The 22,019-nt window shown below is 39.8% G+C and overlaps 1 protein-coding gene across 1 annotated transcript; it reads left to right on the top strand.

Moving 5' to 3' along the window:
- Positions 1-1,909: 1,909 nt before the first annotated feature.
- On the top strand, positions 1,910-20,267 carry zgc:165507 (monocarboxylate transporter 2). The gene is made up of 5 exons (XM_026327310.1): positions 1,910-2,319; positions 8,492-8,737; positions 13,380-13,523; positions 14,250-15,053; positions 15,809-20,267. Exons 2-5 carry the CDS (start codon positions 8,521-8,523, stop codon positions 16,087-16,089), a joined length of 1,446 nt encoding a protein of 481 aa, XP_026183095.1. The 5' UTR covers positions 1,910-2,319; positions 8,492-8,520; the 3' UTR covers positions 16,090-20,267.
- Positions 20,268-22,019: the final 1,752 nt, after the last annotated feature.

Here is a 22,019-nt window from a genome sequence, read left to right as displayed (position 1 = left end):
CGTCAACAAACACTGAGAAGATTGTAATTATTTTCAGTATTAATACTTTTTTCTGTGCCAATGTTTTTCTTTTTGGCATAAATATTTCAATGCCAATGTTTTATTTCTCAGTTCCCTTTTTTTTTTTTTACTGCCAAAATGTATTTTTCAGTGCCAAAGTTTAACTGTCACTGTTTTGGCTCCATATATAACCACACTTGATGATACCCGTCTTAAACACTTTAATACAAAGAGTTAGCTCATAGCAGTAGTACTCCTGTAGTTAGCTGATGAAGCCACTGTGTTCATATTTGCTGCCTGACTGTCTTTTGGTTGACAGCAGTGCAGTAAGACGAAGAGAGGAGATGGGAGAGGAAGAGAAGGAATGAGAGCAGGATGGAATCAACAGAGAGAGAGTTAAGATGAGGAAGTGGACTGGTGGTCAAGGCCACCTCTGTTTATCCCACATTTTCCACAGTAGAATCCACAAAGCCTTTACATAACTAAGCAGAGTATTGATCAACTATAATCAAACGTGAATTATCACCAGCCTCATCTTACATTTATTTATGCCACATATACTTTTTGCTTGCGCTACTTATTACAGATTACATCTCAATTTGTAGCTGGATACAAAATAAATAAGCACTTTGATCCAGGAGCTCTCAAAGCTTTTAAGCCAAATCAAACGCGACTAAACTGCTTGGACATTAGTCCAAAGAAGTGCTAAATCATTTATGTCAAGATGAAATGTGTTTCTCATTGATATTTAATTTGTCTCATCATGGAGCAGCCTTTGAAACAATATTTAGATCAGCATGAGACACTCAAATCTTTTCTAAAATCAGCCTAACATTGTTTTAGCTGTTTTGGCCAGAGCAATGCATTATGTGCCATAGTATGTTGACTTTACACGGAGAACAGAAAAAACTGTGGAAAGAATATCAAATGCCCCCTGAGGTATTTCTACCTAGTTTGGACCATCACAGTCAGAGGTAAAGATAGTCAACTGGCACATTTTTAGTTTATCATTCATCACTGGAATGAAAACATTTTACAGGACTGAGCATATTACAGACCAGATAAAGTGCTGCAGCAGCAGGCGTCTACATTTGTAGTCCTGCATGTTTGGACAGACTCTGAGTGTATCAAAGTCTTTTTCACAGCAGTTTGGACAAAAATGATGAGTGACCTACACACACTGCAAGATTTTCCAAAAATTAGATCATTGACTGGACCTGGAAATTATTCCTGGTGCAGGTATTCCATTTTTTTCATTTGGCTACATGCTGCCGTACATAATGTGTATTCCCTTTTCAGGTATGGTCAAAACTCCTGCAAGATGAGCTAAGTGATCACATCACCTCCCTGTTATACTCTGCAACTTTGCTGCTGGTGCAATTTAGAGATAAAAAATTAATGAGCCACTCCAAGGGAGAAGCTAACAGCCTGCATCATCTTCAGCCCAGAAAACTGCACTTTGCTTCATAACAGCACAGAGACACCTGACTGAGATCCCAAAACACACAATATTTGTTAGAAACAGCAAATGCAGATTGTTATTTTGCTGTTTTTATTTGTGTGTTCTGTGCTGACAAGACCCTGCTAAACTTTCATGCTGGTCTCTTCATCTAACTCAGTGTGAAGCCTTATTCTAGTCATTTATTATTAGGTTTCTATTTAACATTTGGTGAGTCACTGACACTCTATGCGCAGGCTTCACTCTGACCCATGAAATTAATCCCAGGGACTGAGCTCAAATGACCCAGGCTGAGTATGTTGCAGCTGATACCAGCAGCTTTGTGCAGGCAAATGACAATTAGGATAAAGACTGCAATGCTGAAGATGTAAACCCAGATCTAGAGAAAAACAACCTGCAGCTATTTTAACCCCCTCTTCAACTCACACTTCACTCTTTAAATCATCAGCTGACATGTTATGTTTTTAACGCTGGTGCTTCCTCGTGGTTTGCATTTTTCATCATTTTCAGCAAACAAATAAATGAGAAAGAAGATAAGCGCTCATTGGTTGCAGCCCCTGTGAATCTACCAGCTCTAACAGCATTTATCAGGTGTCTTTTGCCCGCATGGGACACAGTGCAGGAGAGAAACACTACAGTACCCAGGAGGAGCAGGGGGGATGTGACTGAGTCGATCCTAATAACGGAGGCAGGCAGCACCGCCCTCTGCAGCCCGCGGAGGCTCCACGTCAGGCAGCGGCTCGCTGAGGAAATTTAAACACAGATCCGACCGCAGCACAGAGACACGCATCCTTCTCTGCTCCAAGGTCACCGAGCCAGCAGCCTGCAGAGGACACGCACGGCTCCATTCATCCCCAAAGGTACAGTGGCGTTTAATGCCAGTTTGTCGCTGAAAGACGAGCCGCCGCTGCCGGTGATGAGGGGGATTAACCGAGCTTTCGGTATGCGGGGATGAGTATGTGCCGCGATGAATGAGAAACATATCAAGGCTCGGCTATGTGAGTGACCCTCTTTTGGATGGTTAATGCGTTTTATGATGCGTTCAGGAGCAAGATGCGACCCCCTGAGCGCACTCAACCTAAATAAAAACAGGTTGGAAAGAATTGAGATGATTTTAAAATGTGGAGCGATCCTTTCTTAGCCCGTATAGGCCCTGGGCACTGAGACTGGCTTCATCCGGTCTCTATCCTTACATCAGCAGCATCATATGATTAGGCTGCAGTGCTGAGGAATCACTGCTGTCGCATCACCTTGTCAGCTGTAGTTCTCCCAAAGGTGGGCCAGCTTGTAAAGGTCTTATGGTCAGTCTCTTATTGGGTGAGGATGAAGGTTGTTTTACTGAGCAGCTTTGACACACTTTCCCTCCTGGTCAGCTGGTATGCTGTGAAAATAACATCACATGTCATATTGAGCTGTTTTCCTCAGAAGACTGTGGAACAAGACTGTTTTCTTTAAGCTGACTAGTTAAACACCAGCTTGCATCAGAGCTGTGAGTCATGAAATGCCTCTGCCTGTGTTGAAACCATTTTAATGTGGTAAAGCAAGTCCCTTTATATTTTATTGGGTTGGTTCTTTTCAGAAGTGGCATAGCATGTAGGGCAAGCGCTTGAACCTATTCCAAAAGCCTGCTAACAATCAATTAGATGCAGTTTCGCTTCTTCATTTATTCTCAAGAGGAAAATGCTTTGAATGCTCAAATCTAATTTAAGCATCGAGTAATGGCTGCACATTTGAAGTCGAATAAAAAGTTCTCCAAACTTTTTTTTCTTTTTTCTAATAAAAATGATAACTAGTTAAACATTTTGGAACATGCTCTTGTTTGCTTTCCCACAGAGTAATAAAAAATTGTTGCCACACTCATCTGTGTGTGGTAAATGCTACTTTCCTGTAGCATTAAGGCTGAAAACAGGCAAACAGCTGGTCACACTCTATTCAAACGTTATAAAATCCATCTCATGTCAAAAGCTCACTGATTAACAAGTCATATCTTAATGCAAACAGACATGACAAAATGCCACATCGTGGTTTTATGAGGGTATATACCAAACTATTTATGGCCTTCCTGGAGCTACACTGATGGCCTGTATTTACTGTACACACATGGGCCCTGTATCAGTCTTCTTATCTAGATCTCACCAAGAAAGCCTATTTTCCAACTGTAACACAACACAGTATAATTTTGTCAGTGTTCTCTTAAGGCTTGGATCTAAACATCTTAAGTGTTTGGTTGCTTCTGTTGACGTCTTCTTTTTAGTCGATTTTAGAAATACAGAAGAAACTTTCTGTCAGAGATGTTTTTTTGTCAGTTAGGGCTTACCCTAGAGTCCTTTTGTTTCATTGCCCCTGAGCGGAAATGTGAGGTGGTCTGACGTTATATTTTTCTTTTTTAATATTGTCTGTGCTGCAGGTAAGCGACACATTGTTTGGTTTTCATTGTGCCATTTATTTCCTGTGGGCAGGAAGATTAATGTCAGACGTGTTTCTGCCTGACTGTGAGGCTGGTCTCATTACTTAGGTGTTATTTTTGTAATTACAAAAAGTAGCTGCATCAATCTGTTTATTATTTGCTGCAAACTTTTCAAACTCTATGATATATACTCTTGATTTTCCCAAAGTGTGTAAAGTTGAAGTGTAAAGTTGAATTTTAGGGAATTTAAAGGTGTATTAAAAACCAGACTAGACTGATGAAATGGTCTTCTTCTATGGCACTCATCCCTTCAGTTTAATCAACACAGTCTGAAGATGTTCTGCTAAATGCTCTGTGTATAAAAGATAAACTTCCTTTATGAGTAAATATCCACGCCTCTGCCTCTTGTCTTCGAAGCCGAGGTATAAAAAAATTTTCAAACGAACCTGTAACAGGACTCAATGGTCTTCGTGGTGTGGGAGCGGAGCCGGAGCTTTGGATTGGTTGTTGAGTGTGGGTGTTGGCAGCCCACATGGAAACGTGGAGTGGATGGATATCCTAGCATGCTGTTGTGTCCACATAGGTGTAGTTGTGTGTACATGACACATAGAGTCTGTTAGTCAAATGGACAAAGGCTACAGTGTTGCAGCCTGGGAGAAATAGTGTGTTGGCAGAGGTTTCCTATCCAGTTTCAGTGGTCAAATGTCTTGACGGAAATTTATTGCGCCACCGAAGATTTTTAATCAAGGTCTATCCTCAGAAATTAGTGCAGACAATGTCAGTTGAGTAGAAAGGGTACTGTAGTCTTTGTATACTTTATGGGAGGACCTCCCGCCTCGTGTCCTCTTGCACCAGGAAGCAGCTTTCAGAGTCCATCATTGTTTCTGTGGTATGTCTCTTGTTTGTTGGTGCACAAGACCAAGGGCAAGTGCATTTTCAGGATCACTCTAGTGAGATTAGATGTAACATTGATAACAAGAATTAAATGTTTGGCTCTGTCAACATTTAAAGAGTTTCTGACTCTGTTAATGATAAACTAAAACAAAGTGGGTAGTGTTCCTGAGAGGGTAACTTGGTGCTGATCTAGCTTTGCCTGAACTTGTAAGCCCCATGAGGGTGGAGTGGAGGGGTGGTGAGGGTCATGCTGGCAGCAGCTGACTGTAGAGGTCACATTTCCTTTTACAAAGCCTCAGAGGACTTTAACACTTCTTTACCTGAATGACATTTAACAGGAACCACTGAATATTTCTGCTATGCAAGGTCTCAGCAAATATGAAGCATTTTTCCATCTTTTTCATGTGGCTGAAAGCTTTACTGTTCGGGCGCAGCTTTAAAGTTGTCATTAACATTGTTTCCAGTCGCAGACAGCTGTATGTAGTGAAAGGAAGACTCTGACGTAAATACTGTGCATGGCCTGCCCAGCGGCAAGCTGCTGAGGGAGTGTGTCTGCCAGACATGCAAAGAGGCAACCGTTTGCTAACAAAGTTAACAGATTCATAAGGTGATACAATGGCGCTGTTGTAATTACAACCTGTTGTGCCACTCTTGTTGAGACTTGATGTTGAGAACCAGGATAGGAGCACATCCTGATGATGTAACACACATCTCAACGGTGTGGACAACAGAGTGGGCGTTGTGATGCATGCCATAAACTGATGGTGTGCCTGGTTCTTTAGTGGTTCCACATTTGACCAAACTGCACTGATTTCATATTTCCCACCTTAATAACTAAACCAATATATGCCTCCTTTACACACACTTACCTGAAATACAACACTGGGATGTCAGCTTTGGCTGTTGTTTTAAACGGTGTGTGTGTGTGTCTTCCAAGGTCAACACTTAGTAGTTTGGCAGGAAGCCTAAAAGACTGCAGTCTTTGTAGTGTGCACAGACAGACAGACACACACACACACACACACACACACACACACACACACACATATGCATACACAGTCAGGTTTCACTATAATTGTGAGAACACTCATAGACATAATGTATTCCCCAAACCCTAACCATCAAAACTAAATGCCTAATCTTAAAACCAAGTCTTAACCCTCAAAAAAAAAAAACATTTGAAGTTGTGAGGACCAAGGCCTAAATGTCCAGACAAGAATGGGATAAGAGTAAAACGTGTCTACACCACCATAAAAGGACATGTACACACACACACACACACACACACACACATACCCTCAGAGCTGTTCTCCTGTAGTTCAATACAATATGACCCAGTCTGATGCGGTTTTTGCCAGTTGGATGATTTGATTATAGAAACACTAGTTTGGTTTCTGGCCTCCCGCCTTCTTCTTGCAGCTCGTATACCCTGCCCTGTTGTTTGGATAGGCTCACCACTATGAAGGCAACCTGTCAGCTTAAGTACTTGCAGGATACAATAACCCAAAACAAAGTGTGTGTGTCTAGTCCGGCGTCACACAAGGAAATCTTTGTGTGTCCCCACTGAATGTCTGATTTTTAACTGTGGTTCTTTATACCTGCAGATTATCCAGCTTCTGAAAAATGTGCAGATTCTTCTGTAAATCCTGTGGATCAGATAAGACACTGAGGACATGAGTTTGTATTGTGACTGCTTGTGATGGATTATAATAATTGCCTTGACAGTTTAAAAAGGAAGTGACCAGTTGCTGTGCTCTCTTCCTTTTGGCTACATTAGCACTGTGGCTCCGTGGATGACAACATCAGCTGAGTCAAACCACCATTTTGACCAGCGCTATACACCCATGAAATTTTGCCCTTGTGACTTTGGTTGATTCCTGTAGTTTCTCTAGTGTCTGTCCAGCACTGTGTAGAGAAATAGAATAGGGTGCAGTCAAATATAATTATTACCAGACACCGTCACAAATAAATAGTGCTGCCTAACCTGCTCAGACCTTCCAGTTAGACCGTACAGGTGAGTGACTACCTAAAATACCAAAGAGATGATGAATATTTTCAGGTGTTACGAGAGGTCAGCTGACTGGGTTCATACTAGTATTTATATAAACTGCTGCCTGTCAGCTGCTGTTTCAGTCAGTGGTGTCAGGTGAAGGACACAGCAGAGAGGGCAAACAATAGGAAACTGGAGGGAAGTGCTGACACTGTCGTGACTCAGCAGTGACTTTGCTTTGTGTGACTTCTTATGTACTTATATGGTTGATCATAAACCACATTTGTCAGTTTGAAGGTTTCCCTTTTTGTTCACCTTGTAGCTGCTTTTCTTTTTTTTTCGGTCAGTCTGTTACAGATCTTCAAATTTGAATCCATCAATTTAAGCTACTTATGGGTTCTGAGTCTCCTTCGTGCATTGTTGTCATGTTCAATCAGTCAGAACCACCATCTACAGAGTGTTGCAGCCTCTAATCTGATTAGTGTGGATTAGACTCACTGTATGGAAGAAAGGCATAATCTCTAACTTTGATTAAAGGGGCAATGCAAGGGGTATAGGCAGAGGATTATGTTTCTATTTGCCAGACTCACTTAGGTCAAGTTAGAGATATTTTGTTATTATTCTGTTATTTTTGAGACTTGAAGTTTCCACCAATGTCATAATAGATTTACACCTACATAATTGTACTGTATATAAAACCTATATAGTGGGAATAATGAGAATTGTTAATAAGGACATGAAATTCAATGATTAATTTTTTATTCTATACAAACCCAGGTTTTTAGTATTTTTGGGAGCACTCCATAAAAGCAGCTTTTATTTCAACATGTGACGGTTTTAGTAGTTTGTCGCTGCAGTTTCTTCTTCCAGCTATTGCAGCTGCGGTTGGCTGCGGTTGGCCATATTCAGTTAACCACGTCTAACTGGTTATGTCAAACAATTGCTCATATACAGCCGCAATGCAAAACAGCAGGAAAAATGTTGATTCTTGCTGAAAACTGGTTTCCATCATCTCAACATGCACCATAGACATAATTATATAGGCGCAAATGGCTCCTGGCTGATTAGACAGGTGTGACAGGTTTTGTTTCTTCATGTCGGGTAGCGTGTGAAAATCAACACACTGAGGTGTGGTTGTGGACAATTGCCTCTTTTTGATTTTCCACAACCAATTGCAGGGTGTTGTGAGTGGTACACACACTTATTTCCAAAATTGTGTAAGGGCTCAGTGGTGGGTTCAAGGTGAATAGTGGGCAGGTCAGAGCTGGTCTCTTAGGTTAGTGCATGCCCTCTGGAACAGGTGATTAGTTGTGTGTATGTTTGCACAGGTCTTCTCCTGGATACAGACCTCTGGTATGTTGTTTTCTGTCTTGTGTCACATTACTGCTGGAAGCTGGTCACGTAAATGACGTAAAGGACAAAGCTTTTTGCCTCATTTATATTCCAACAACCGTCTGTATACTATGAGGTGCAGTTTGTGATCTGATCTCCTGTATCCATATATTTGTATATTTGGAGTTAATATCTGTGACAGATTTCTATCAACCACTCATGAATTTACCTGAATTTCTTTTTTGGCGTTAATAAAGTTCATCTCATCTAATCACATGCACATGGTCATTTATTTCTAACTGTAATATACCGAATCACTTTAGATAAAAAGAGAAAGAACCGCAACTACATCTGATTTTCAGTGAGTTAACTTGCGCTCTCACTTTTTTTTTTTTGTCTTTTGGTGCAGTGACTATCCAGCATTGAGGTGAACCAGTGATGCCACCCCCTGTCAAAGGTCCCTCCGTTGCACCTCCACCAGACGGTGGGTGGGGGTGGGCTGTGGTTTTTGGATGTTTCATCTCCATTGGCTTCTCATACGCTTTCCCCAAGGCAATCACGGTCTTCTTCAAAGACATCCAGATCATCTTCGGTGCCTCCTACAGTCAGATCGCGTGGATCTCCTCCATCATGCTTGCGGTCATGTATGCTGCAGGTGGGTCATTCTGAGTCATTCTAACCTGCTTTTAGATAAAATCTCTGTTTGTTACACATGTTGCTGTTAAGGATTATTTAATGGTAAGAATGTGTTGTTTCCTCAAAAGGTTTTTTTCTATTTCAAGATCCTTTAGCCAATAGCAGCATAGAGATGGATGTAGATTGTGTCATCACATCATTACCTGGATATAAAATTGCAGTATTATAGGATGCTATGATATAGACTATACAATATACTGACTCATTTTACTTCAAGGTAACAGGGATGGAGTGATAACAAGGTCATAATTCCACATGGAATCAAAAAACATGTAGATTTTAGATTTTTTAAAAGGGACTGACACCGAATTCTCATGCCCACATTTACACTAATGGCAAATATTTAATCATAAGAAATTCCGACACATAACCACAGCTGATCCTTAAGTCTTTCTTCAATAAGGAACCTTTGGAGGCTCAGAATGTGTTTTCAGCAGGTCATTTTCTTTAACATATTTCTCCAGTTACCTGCTATATTCCCCACTTTAGCTAGAGCCCAGTGGCCTTCTGGGTGGCAGTGACACGACTGCCATCTGTCCACACTGTAATCCTCCTGTGACTCTTATCTACTGCTGTTGTCACCATCTGTACTGGTCATTGGTGGGTCTGGAAAGCCCTTTTCCTGTGTCATATATTTGAGCTTCTACCAAGAGCTGTGAATGAATTCAGGATAGAAATAGTCACGTTCTTAATACCATGATGTGGCTCAGATTTATATGAAACATTGACACATATTAAAAAAAAAAGTGATGTTTTATAACGTAATGTTTTGCAATATCTGTCAGAAACAATCAGGATTACTGCTGTAACTGCTGGTTAAAGGTCATGATTGCTGACAAGTCACTTTGTGAGGCACTAATATAAATGTTTTATCTTGGTCTCAGACAATCTGTAGGCACACTACACCCTCTCTGACAAAGAGCCTCTCTAATCGAAATAAATAAATGCTATGACTTATAACTCTGCTGCAATAGACCTGACAGACCTGCAAATATTAGCTTTTTGAAGTTATCCACTGGTATCAGCAAATGCATAGGCCAAGATACAGTATGTTTGAGGTCATTCGCAGGTATTTGCTCTCAAGCAAGAACTTCACCAGTGTTTATGATAGAATCCCATGTTGTTTAACCTTAAATTAAGTCCTTTAATCTGAATGAATTTGGAGTCTAAATTTTGATTGTAGTTTAAATCAGTAGCACGATGTGTGTGATATGCCAGAGTACTGTGAGAATTGTGTCAAGTTTGTTGCGATAACATCTCTACAGTTTAGTTGCATTTAATTTATTGTAGTCTGACAGCTGCCTCAGGGCTCTTTATGTAAAGCACCGTCAATGTGAACATCCTGTGTTCCAGCTCGCACTGTAGCCTCATATCTTCACGTCATGATGAAATAGGCACTGTAGCCTTTCATAACAGTTTGGGAATGTTGACCACACTGATTATCAGATGTTATGGATGTACACCTATGCCATGAATAAGTATTGTTCATCAAGTGCTGCATCTAGCAATTATTAGAAGTTCATTTGCTGATTTAAAAAAAACAACTTAATAAACGTATAGTCTATGACACACCAAAACAATTGTGAAAACAATTTGCTATGTTGCAGGTGATCTCTTCAATTTTCTTGTTCGAAGTCCTAAAAACCCCAAATATCCAGTTTATAATGATACACGACAAAGAAAATCATCAAATCTTTTCTTCCGCTTGACCTCCGACCTCATTGAGAGCCAGTTCTAGTGGGTCTCTGCCACATCACAGGACTGTACTGATCTCCAACTGCTGCTTTAGCTGTACGTCATTATCACATGGTGAGGATGTCAATATGTGCTGTTACTAAGTGAGCTGCTCTTGCTACTCATTCATTTAGATCGATTGCAGCCGTCAATTTGTCATTAAACAGCAACTCTCTTGTTCTGTGTCTTACGCCGATGAAGCGATCACTGTTTGAATGTTAAACACCTTTCTAATTTCCCACTGCTGCACCTGTTTGTGTGTTTTTGTTGGTGTTTACACAGCTCTGTCATTAAAGCCAGGCTGTCTGATAATGAGCAGAAGCTTTAGACACCCAGAGATAATCTGATCAATGCGAAGAACATCAGTGACCTTTCACGGCCATGTGCCTAAAACCAGCCAACCTTTTTAGCTTCATGGTTTCATAAGCCAGAGATCAGGTCCGTGCTCTGGAAATGTTTTCACAGCATGTGGAATGAGACTGTGAACCCTAGTTGAATATATAGTTACCGGGAAACCTATGCTGGTTTCCAGCAGTAGTGGTAGGACAACAGCCTTGGCCTCTATGAAGATTTGCATAGGGCCTGACAATGCAAATCACATGGCAGACATGTTTTTTAGAACACACACATCTTTTTAAGCACAAAGAAAAGGGAACTGTTTAAAATCCATAAATATATTGCTGTATTATATATTGCAATGTACTGTTACTGCTGGGAAAAATGCAAGTTATGACATGATTAAAGGTGAAGGCTGTGGTTGTTGGATCAGTGTCAGTAATCCACAGAGTGACAAAGCTGACCTTGGGCAAGGCAGTGTGGAAACAATGTACACCCACATGATACAAACAGTCAGTAAGAAATCCAGCCTTTCTCTGCTAAGACCAAGTTTTTCACGGAAGAATTGTGGTAATATTTTAACATTTTATATAAGAAAAAAAAGACTGATATTTTTCATGACTCTTTGTATATGTTGTTATTTTCTACCACCCTGATGAAGACCATGTAAGATCAAAACTGGTGAATGTTTCGTCGTTTCCTTCTTCTGTAGCACTTAAAGTTTCCCTGGCTTTGCTGCATGTGAAATGGACTGAGTGCTTAGCCTGTGCAATCTTGTAGTGTCTTAGATTGGATAATCCAGAGAGCATGCTATTAGGGACAATTTGCATGTAGATCAGGAAAAGCTAGATAGAAAGCAATCCAGATTTGTGAATTGGCAAATGGAGACACTGCTTTGTATTTGATCTACGTTTCAAAGTCACTGTTTTCCTTGTTGCTAAAATGAGTCCGAAAACAATGCCAGGTTTCAGTGTGATGTCTTTCATCATAAGGACAGAATAGACATTTCATGAATGTACTGAGTTAATAAAACAGTGAGTAGCTACCTGCAGAGAACCCACAATGACACAGGGAGAATATGGAAAGTCCACACAGAAAGGCCCCAGGGTCAAACAGGATTGGAACTAGGAGCCATCTTTCTGTGAGGCAGCAGTGGTGTCTGCTGTGCCACCCACCCTTGGTTACGTTCCTGTAAATATCTGTGTAATGAGTCTGCAGCCAGAAACATAGTTCAGAAAGCTGCATCTGTGTCCTCTTGTAGCAGCACAGCTTTCAAAAGTTGTTTGCTTCTATTTCTGTCAACTTTATCCTATTTGAAGCATGATGGATAGCTGGCATCCTCTCCCATCACGAGTTGTACCAGCTTCCTTGCTTTAGCTCACATTAAACATTTGTGGGAAAAGCCAATTGGACATATTACTATATGTGTCATTCCCTCTGGGGATCTAGGTGGTTATATTTAGCCTTGAGTTTTGTCCACTCTGTAATGAAGTCCACATTGCGTCTGGCCAGTAAATGATAAACCTTTTCAAGAGAGGTGATGGGCAGGCTCAGGGGCTCCCTCATCACTCTGGATACGGGTCCTGCCGAGCCCCTGAGAATACTGATCGCGGCTGTGGATGCAAATGAGGGGAACTTTTCTCAAGGTCAAAAAAAGATTCATGCAGAGCAAATTAAGTCAGATGACTCGATTCCCGTAGTGGCTTTTTTAAACCGCACTGGGCCTGGCAGAAATATGATACATCTCCTGGCTGGTAATGAGCATTATTTCAAAAACATACATCTTTCATTACTTTTCTCTCTCCCGATTTGATTTGCACCTCCTGTACTTAAAATTCAGCAAAGGGATATGAACATTGTCAATTATAAGATGCATAAATTCTTAAACTGTTTAAAGCAGCTACATTCATCGTATGTTATACATCAAGTCTAAAATCCTGATCAAATGTTCTCATACACCTTATGTGGAAAAATGTAATAGAACATAAACAGGAACGGTATGAGGAAACATCTGGACTTCACCATTTTGCTTAATCATTCAACGATATACAGGAAACATACCTTAGCATTGTCTACTACTACTACACTACTACTGCTCATCATGTATTCTGTGGCTAATCTTACTGTGCAAACATTTTTAAGCTGCGCTAATCAATACTGTAATATTAAGAGTTGATTAAATGAAAGTGTATGGTGAAAGCTGCCACTAGTAATGACAAGCTCACAGAGATTAAGCAGTTCCCATTATCTTTAACAGTGCATTTTACATGTTTAAGGTTTAACATCACCCTCGTTGCTTAGATATAGGGACAGACAGGTAGTTAAATGTCTTACTAAAGTAAGAGTGGGAGCATACCCAACAGGAAGTGATGGTGGGAGTGTTGTTTTTAGAAACAAACAGTCTGCTAATAATAGAAGCTGGGCTCCTGCTGGCATGCACCACTAATCAGATTAAGGCATAATGCACTTACTTTCATTGATCCTGGACTGTAAAACGTGTAACCTGTGGGTTGATTTTCTGTTTGTTTCAGGTCCTATCAGCAGTATACTGGTCAACACATATGGCTGTAGGCCTATTGTCTTGGTGGGGGGCTGCCTCTGTGCCACAGGCATGATCTTAGCTTCCTTCTGCAACAATGTGTTGCAGCTTTATATCTGCATAGGAGTTATTGGTGGTAAGTACATGTAAATCCACTAAAGTCCATTTTGAGTTAATGTGATTAGCCTCTACTTCTGAGTAGGAGGTAAAAAAAATAAAACTGCAAGGACTACTGATTTGTTTATTCAAATATTTGTTTTTGTGCTTTCATTTTATTATGCAGTATGTTTCTAATTTCTTATAGATGCGTGCCAACTTACTTTTAGTGGCGCTTGGCAAAAACAGCCTGCTTTGTTGAAATCTTGCTTCATTTTAAACAAAAACAGCTGCAAATATGGAATCACTTCATAGCCCATTTAAATTCCAATGACATGAGTCAATACCCACATGTAGATTACAAAATGTTAAATTGTCTTGTTCTGCAGAAAGACTCATTGTGGCTATTAGGCCATAGTGATGGCCCTGATTTTGCAACACAGGCAATTCAAAAAAAGTACAACTATATTGGTTGATGGAGCTTTATGGCATTGCAATGCATGAAAGACAAAATGTGTGCAAAAAGCACATAGATAGAAAAAAACAACACTATTGGTGTGTCTAAACAGAAGTTGTTTCAGGCACATTTTCACATGAGACAGCACAGATATGCTGCTATGTTAATCAATCCAGGCATAGAGATTACATAGGCCATGCCATAATGTTAAAAGTTTTATGAATCCCTGGTATGCTAATAGTTGTAACATCACACCAATTTGTAGTTGTCGTTAAAAAGCTAATATACTTGTGCCTTCTTTCCTCATAGGGCTTGGGCTAGCCTTCAACCTGCAGCCAGCGCTAACTATGATAGGCAAATACTTCTATAAGAAACGTCCCATTGCTAATGGGTTGGCGATGGCAGGAAGTCCTGTTTTCCTCAGCACCCTGGCTCCTCTCAATCAGTACCTCTTCAATCAATTTGGCTGGAGAGGCAGCTTTCTCATCCTGGGTGGCTTGCTGCTAAACTGTTGTGTGGCTGGTTCCCTCATGAGGCCTCTGGGACCACCACCCAATAAGGCCAAAAAGGATGAAGAGTTGGCTGCCTTCACCGCCACAACGAAGGAGAAACGTACTGTTTGGCAAACAGTCAACAAGTACCTGGATCTGTCGCTCTTCAAGCATCGAGGCTTCCTCATCTACCTGTCAGGAAATGTCATCATGTTTCTGGGCTTCTTCGCACCTATTGTTTTCCTCGCTGCCTATGCAAAGGACATGGGTGTGGATGAGTATTCTGCTGCCTTTCTGCTCTCGATTCTGGCTTTTGTTGACATGTTTGCCAGACCCTCAATGGGGCTACTGGCCAACACACGCTGGATTCGGCCCAAGATTCAATACTTCTTCAGCTTTGCTGTGCTGTACAATGGGGTGTGTCACATTCTCTGCCCATTAGTGGAAAGTTACACCGGCCTCGTGGTGTATTCAGTGTTCTTCGGCTTTGCCTTTGGCATGGTCAGCTCAGTGCTGTTTGAAACACTGATGGACCTGGTTGGGGCTCAGAGGTTCTCTAGTGCTGTGGGACTAACCACCATTGTGGAGTGCTGTCCTGTCCTCATTGGTCCACCACTAGCAGGTATGGTTTGTCTGTCAGAGTACATTTATTTACATTACAGTGTAGGTACCGTTTTTACTCCCTGAACTTTGAGTCTTTCTAGCACTTTTCATTCAAAATATGTTCTCTGTTCGAACCATTTACTCTTGAGTCATAACAATCTGCAACCATCCTATTTTATTACTCAGGCATACAAGGTTAAATACAATGGAGGAATTCAACACAGCTATTAATTGCAAAATCATTTGCCAGAGCCCACCAAATGAGAACCTGGTGCAAATGTATTTTGCCTATACAATTAAACCAGCAGGTTGTGATGATTCCAATGTAATTAATAGATTTTGCCTCAAAACCAGTAGTAAATGCAGGATCTATCCAGTTTTTAGACTAGTAATGGTATGTAATAATAATAGTTGGCATTAGTTGACATTTAAGACATACAGGATTTTCTGTAAGATATGTCTCACATCTTTCTGTGTGGAGTTTGCTTGGTCTTCCTCTGTCTGTCTGTGTGTATGGCAGCTTTCTCCGATAGTGCAAACACAGGCAGGTTAGGTTGAATGCTAACTCCAGAGTGCAGTCAGCCCTGTGATGAACTGGTAATATGTCCAGGGTGTAACGCCCTATTGCTGTCAGCTGGGATTGCCTCCAGGCTCTCCTCAGCCTTTTATTGAAATAAGTGGATGCATGGATATGTCTCACTTCTACTTAGTAATACTGAAAAATTTTATATCACACAGTATGTTAACATTTTAAAACTTTGTGTTGTCTTGCAGGGAAACTGGTCGATGTCACAAAAAACTACAAGTACATGTATTTTTGTTGTGGAGCTGTTGTAATTCTGGCCAGTATTTGGCTCTTCATTGGAAACTTCATTAACTACAGACTCTTAGAGCGTGAACGTAAGCGTGCAGAGATGTACAAACAGACTGAGACAGAAGATCCAGACCAAGTTCAGGATAAGAAGAAGACTGATGGGGAAATCCAGGCGTCTGAGGAGCTGCTTGACAACAGTCAGAAACAGGGAGAGCCTATGCAGCGGGAAACCAACATCTAGGTCCTTCTGCTCTACAGTTCACCATCACGTTCACCACAACCTCACAACACCCTCAACTACGATCAAGCTGAGCTCCAAGCCAAGGGGTGCCTCTGGGTGTTCCACCAGGTTCTATTCAGGGTCCTCTCTATTTCTCTAAAACTAACTGCCAAAGCAACAGCTGTGTTGTAGAAAGATATGAGAAGTAATATCTGTGTGTCAAACAGCATCAGCTGTGACTGTTAACAGAAATATTAACCAGAGACAAATGTGTAAGATATTGCATGCATATGAAGAGGCTGGAAGTCATAAAATGTGGAAAGAAGTTTAGTGTTACTTGCTTTTTTGGCATTTATCGTTATATCATATCTTTATTTACTATAAATAGAAGACTGCAACCTTCCTGGCAGAAATGTCCTGGCAGTTCTGAGGATATGAGAATAGTTTTTGTAGGAACTCCAAAATTGGGTCAACTGAGAACATACATAGCAGCAAATTCATAGATGTGGGCAGATAGTTAGGAAATTGGTCACAGTCAGACACTCAACTCTGCTTAAGGGGGTATTCTTTGTTGCAGTTTGCTCATCTTTCTAACACAATGATCCAGGCTGTCGCAGCCAAAGTCATTCTTCCCTTTCTCCTGTGTCTTCCAATATTATATTAATGCTGCACCAGGGTGTTGTCACTGTTCCAACACCAACACCAGCAAATCCATATGTTCAAAATGGGATTTATCTTCACTGTGGGAATGCAATGAAGATAAATGAAGAAAGGTTAAATAAACAATTAGGAACAATGAAAAGATTTCTGGGGACTGAAATTTCACTGTTTATGTTGCTAACAAAAGCCAGGGTCATTTTAGGAGGAAGTTTTGAACAGCATTGATCTCTAACTGGGCCTTCAAAATGCGAGCAATTTGGGTTTATGTGATGCATCTTTTTAAAGATTGTGAACAGTTAGCAAACTCTGAATGTACCAACTAAACAGACAGTTCAGAGTTGCTGTTTTGTCAGCAATCAAAGAACTGATAACAGTTTACAAAATTAAGATTAGCCAACATCTCTGATGCAAGTCTTTAACTTCAAAGTTGTGGAGAACTGTGAAGCTTTCAATGACTGAAATCAATTGCTACTATTTTAGGCCAATGTTTATGAAATGATATCAATAATGAACAAAAGAGGAGGTGCAGTCCGGTTTAGTGCTGGTAGTTTAGAGATTTTGGCAGAGTTTTTCTGCATGTTGAGCTAAGGAAGAAAAAGCTCCGAATGACTTGTTGATCGTGTTGCCTGCAGTTTCGATACAGCATTAACAATCCCAGTGCACTGGAAATGGTTGCTCCATCTGATGATATGTGTCAAGAAAGAACACAAAATCCTAATTGCACTGTTTCATATGACAGTTGGGTGCCCTAAAATTCCTACTTCCATAAATGTGGAACAGATGTGTTCACAGCTGGTGATGCTAGTGCCTGCATATTAAGCTGCCTGCCTGAACACTCTAGTGTAATGCAGTAAAACCTGCAAGAATGTCCCACTTTAACACTTTTGATCAAAATGGTTCCTGTTGTCTCGTGTTCTGTATTACACTCATATACACTATACTGCGTTAAAATAGAAATGGCCATATTTCACCTCATCATGTTTATAAAACTGCTGCAATTCAATGAAGTTAATTATGGTTGAATGTAATTTCCTCTGTGGGCCTTAAAAAGGTATTTTCTACATATAGACCCATAGGATACTATATTCTCTCATATTTTAATGCAGATATACAGGGATATATAGTTCTTGTGGCAAGGGTAACAGTCAATTCTGTCATACATTGCCTTAAATGTAACATAATATAATTAAGGCAGGGGACTTGGACAATGAATATTTGATTATTATATGAAGCTGATAGACCTTTGTGTTAAATGTGACCTGTTTTTTTGCTGTGATGAACTTGTGGCTAACCATTCGTCTCATAAAATGTCGATTCTAAAGTTAAAGGAATACGATTTAGTTGTTCTGTATAGTCTCTCCATTAACTAATTCACTAATGACATCTATGTTAAACCATGTGAACGAATACTAATGATAATACTAATTACTGAATGCAAGTCAATCATATACTGGTTGAACATATCAATTAACTGTCTGTTGCTCAAAGTGTCGATGTTATTCGGTGTCTCGATCCATTCCACGTGCTCATTTTTGTAAATGTCACCCTGTTCATGTGTTTTTGTCTCCAAACCTGAATAGAAAAACTGAGCTCTCTCAGATGTTCTAACAAAACCAAAGCCACACAATCTAATAACAATCCCATTTTTCAAAGCAGTCCACAAGATAACACATTTTCCTGCTCTGAATAGTTGGATGTGTATCAAGTCATAAAAATAGATGTCCAGCTGTGCAGCAGTGGCTCACAACAGTGAATAACTCACTATAACCAAACACTAGGTCACTGTGAAATCTTCTGTGGTTTGTGTTGATGAATCAGATGAATCTGATGCTGTTTGAACATTGTCTGCACTGCCATAAGTACGAGCAGTTTGAAAGCTTGACACACTGCTCCATTCTTAGTTTAGCACTTTGAGTTTGGTTTCATTTATGTTTTCATTTTTAGAAAGAACTAGTTTTGTTTTGAAGCGGCCCCGACTACATGTAGACCAACCCAGTTTGTCATTACTCGTGTGTGTTAAAGTTAACTCTCATAAGAGCTAACAGTCAATCATCCAAAATGCACTTAGACAACCAGCATTTAATGCCAATATTAGTATTTTCAGATTGCCATGTTTGCACCGTCCTTTTAGATTTGATAATCAGTTACACTCTGCTCTGTGCATTCAGATCCTGGAAGTAAAGAGTGCTGTACAATCACTGTACCAAATAACACTGCCCCCTGCTGGTTCCAAACCATCTGGACCAAAAGGTACAGCAACTTCCTTTTGAACTGGAGAACATATTTTTACTTTTAGTAATGTCCACACAAGTGTTCATGGGTAGAGAGTAGAACAAAATCCATCATTATAATGCTTTGATGGTACTAAGGAGAATACCACTGAATTTCAACATTAATGAGTAAAGTAGACGTCTGCAGTGGTTCACTGAACATGATTCCCAAACATGATATGTGACACTTTTTGTTTTCTGGTGAAATACAGGGAGGTTTTGTCCCCTGAGGCCTCTATGAATAACCTGATTTAATGACCTGAGAAGTAACAGTCACATCTGTTGTATTATAAATAAGGGGTTGTTTCACTTTGAGGTGGAATTAACCAACTGTGGGTCCTTAACATCAGCCTGCTAGTCACTACTAATAGGGAAACGTCCAATAAATAACACATGATTGAAATTTTATGGTATTCTCCTGTGATTTGTTATTTTATTTGTTCAGATTGAAGAGAAACTCATATAAATTATGTGTTTTAGTTAAAAATTTTGTTCTGATTGAATAGAGAGAATGATGAGAGAAGAGAATAGAGATGATACAGGGTGAATTTGATATGCACCGGTAGCCTGATCAGTTATATTCCATAGCATCTTATATGTTTTGTGTATCTCTTCTTTTGTATGACAATCTATTTAGAAGAAGATTTATATGTAGGTTTGTTTGAGACCAAATTTAGCAAAAGTTCATTTAAAACGAATATTACTTTCCTTCCTCTATTGATTTTTGATTTTCTGTAAATCAAAATAACTGTTTAAAAAAGGAAATGCTCACTTTAGTAAGATATGTCTGATGTTGTTTTGCTAACTATAGTATGGCACGGTTGGTTTTTTTTTTTTGATGTGCCACCAATTAGGTTTTCTAGGCTTATTTTTGAAAACACTTAATAGCGACTGCTCTCGGCTTCTGACAGCATTTAGCTGAAAGAAATACCAGAGTTTAAAACACCCATAACATTTCAGTTAAAAGGGAGAAATGATCCGATTGGATCATTAATACAGGACAGAGCCAAGAAAACACAGTATTTGTAAAGTCTATGTAGAACCATGGTCTCTTGAAATATTTTTGAATTGTGCACTGAATTTCGGTTTGACTCTGAAGTACATGTATGTGGTCTGAACCTGGTTTGTACTTTTATGAAACTGAAACATTTGTATTTATTTCACAATATTTCGAAATTTTCAGAAGTTTATTTTGAATTCAGGTTTCTACATTCAAAACTCCCCGTTTGAAAGCCCTGAATTTTAAATAAACAGATCTCTACCCACTGAGACAATGGGGTAATTTCTTCCTCCATAAAAAGTCCTGTATCTGCAGAATGAAATCTTCCAAGATGTATATCACACTTCCATGTCCTCTCATTGATGTGGTCAGGATATCAGCATGTGATAGTGTTGACTGTATACAAGGTGGTTTGCTACTGGGAGGTTGAAGGACAAGATCAATAGCATATTTGGCTGTTAAAATAACTGTGCCTTATTGTGCCACGTTGACCATTATATATTAAAAAAAAAACTGTTATGAACATGGTATTGAACATTGTGATGTTGTGTTGCTCAAAACTGTGACATTTATTTTTGTCATTGCTTTTACTTTTTATGTTTACAAATCATTGCAGTCTTCAATTTTATGTAGATAATCAATGCGTGTAGCTACTAATTCACTTCTGTCTGCATCTTTACACTACCTTAACACATATGATTAAATAATCAGGAGGAATGTGTCATCTAGGTAAAAGATTTCTGAATTGTGACGTCAGGCCATCTGTATTGTGTGTTGTGTCAGTATGGCTTTCTTTACATAGTCAATGTACGAACACATTTGGAAACAGTTGTGTTCACGTTCAGCAGTGAACTCAGTCCGTTATGTCCTTCCAGTAGCAGACATACTGTGTGCTTTCTCATCAGGGGAATTCTACTGTATCGCATTAAATCGTTTTCAGATTGTGTGTCTCTCCACTACCTCTGCACCTGCCATGCCAGAGTGAGGAAAAGTACCACACGGGCATAGAAAACTTATTTATGCTTTTGTAATTCTAACATAGAGATATCACTTATCACAGTAGATGAATAAATAAAGTATATATCCAAATAAACCTTGGCCACATGACTCTATTTGTAATTGTTTAGTTTGACTAATTTGAATCAAGCTAATATGATGTTGGTCAGTATATAAATTACAATGAGCCTAAAGAGCTGTGTTGTTAAGCTGGTGATGCTTTTACTTAAATTCAACTGAATATTTGCGTTGTTTCAAAAGAAATTGAGTGAAACACTGAAAACAATGTAGTTGCAGCCTTTGTCTGGGTGCTGTTTACTGCTGAGGAGTTCAAGTGAAGTGCTTGTATTACAGAGTGTTTTTACTGCCTGCTGTGTGTGGGCCTGCTGCTGACGGGAGAGAAGAGACTGAATCAAACCAGCATTAGTAACAGTAGCTCTCAATAGAGACCTGAGCTCCCCCAGGACCAACAAAAATTCAAGGGTGGTCTTAGATAATCAATAACCATGATAGATTTTACTACATCAATTCTAATATTTAAAAATGACATAAAATCTAAAAGTCAAAACAATTAAATTAACAATTAAATTTTGACCCCCTCTCTTTTGTCTTTGGTCTGGCCTACATTTCTCCTCCAGGGCACAGAGGGCGCTGTTTTAATTAGCTTCACTGAAATCTGAGGTGTCTACAGTTTTCAGAGGAAAATAGTCTGTTTTATTTTGAACTGTTAAAGTGGAGGCAAACCCAGGCAAGATAACCAGATGACCCGTTGGTGCTGAAGAACTAGTCACATTTCCTGCTGTTGGTGCAAAGACTAAACCTGAAGGCAAAGTTGAGGGCTGACTCTAAAACAGCATGTCAGGAGTGAACACCTGTACCTGGTCTGTTCTGTCTGCTTACAGGTAAGAACTCATTCTCATATTGAATATGTGTGTGAAAACCTGATGTTCTTTGTTAGGTTCTGTTCCTGTGCCCAGGTCTCTGTAATGAATTTGACTCGTTAGATGTGTTGTTTGTATCATTAT

This window comes from Mastacembelus armatus, chromosome 23, assembly GCF_900324485.2.
Source record: "Mastacembelus armatus chromosome 23, fMasArm1.2, whole genome shotgun sequence".
Lineage (NCBI taxonomy): Eukaryota > Metazoa > Chordata > Actinopteri > Synbranchiformes > Mastacembelidae > Mastacembelus > Mastacembelus armatus.
The sequence above is the reverse complement of the archived record's forward strand: the minus strand, read 5'-3'. Positions and strand labels throughout refer to the sequence as shown.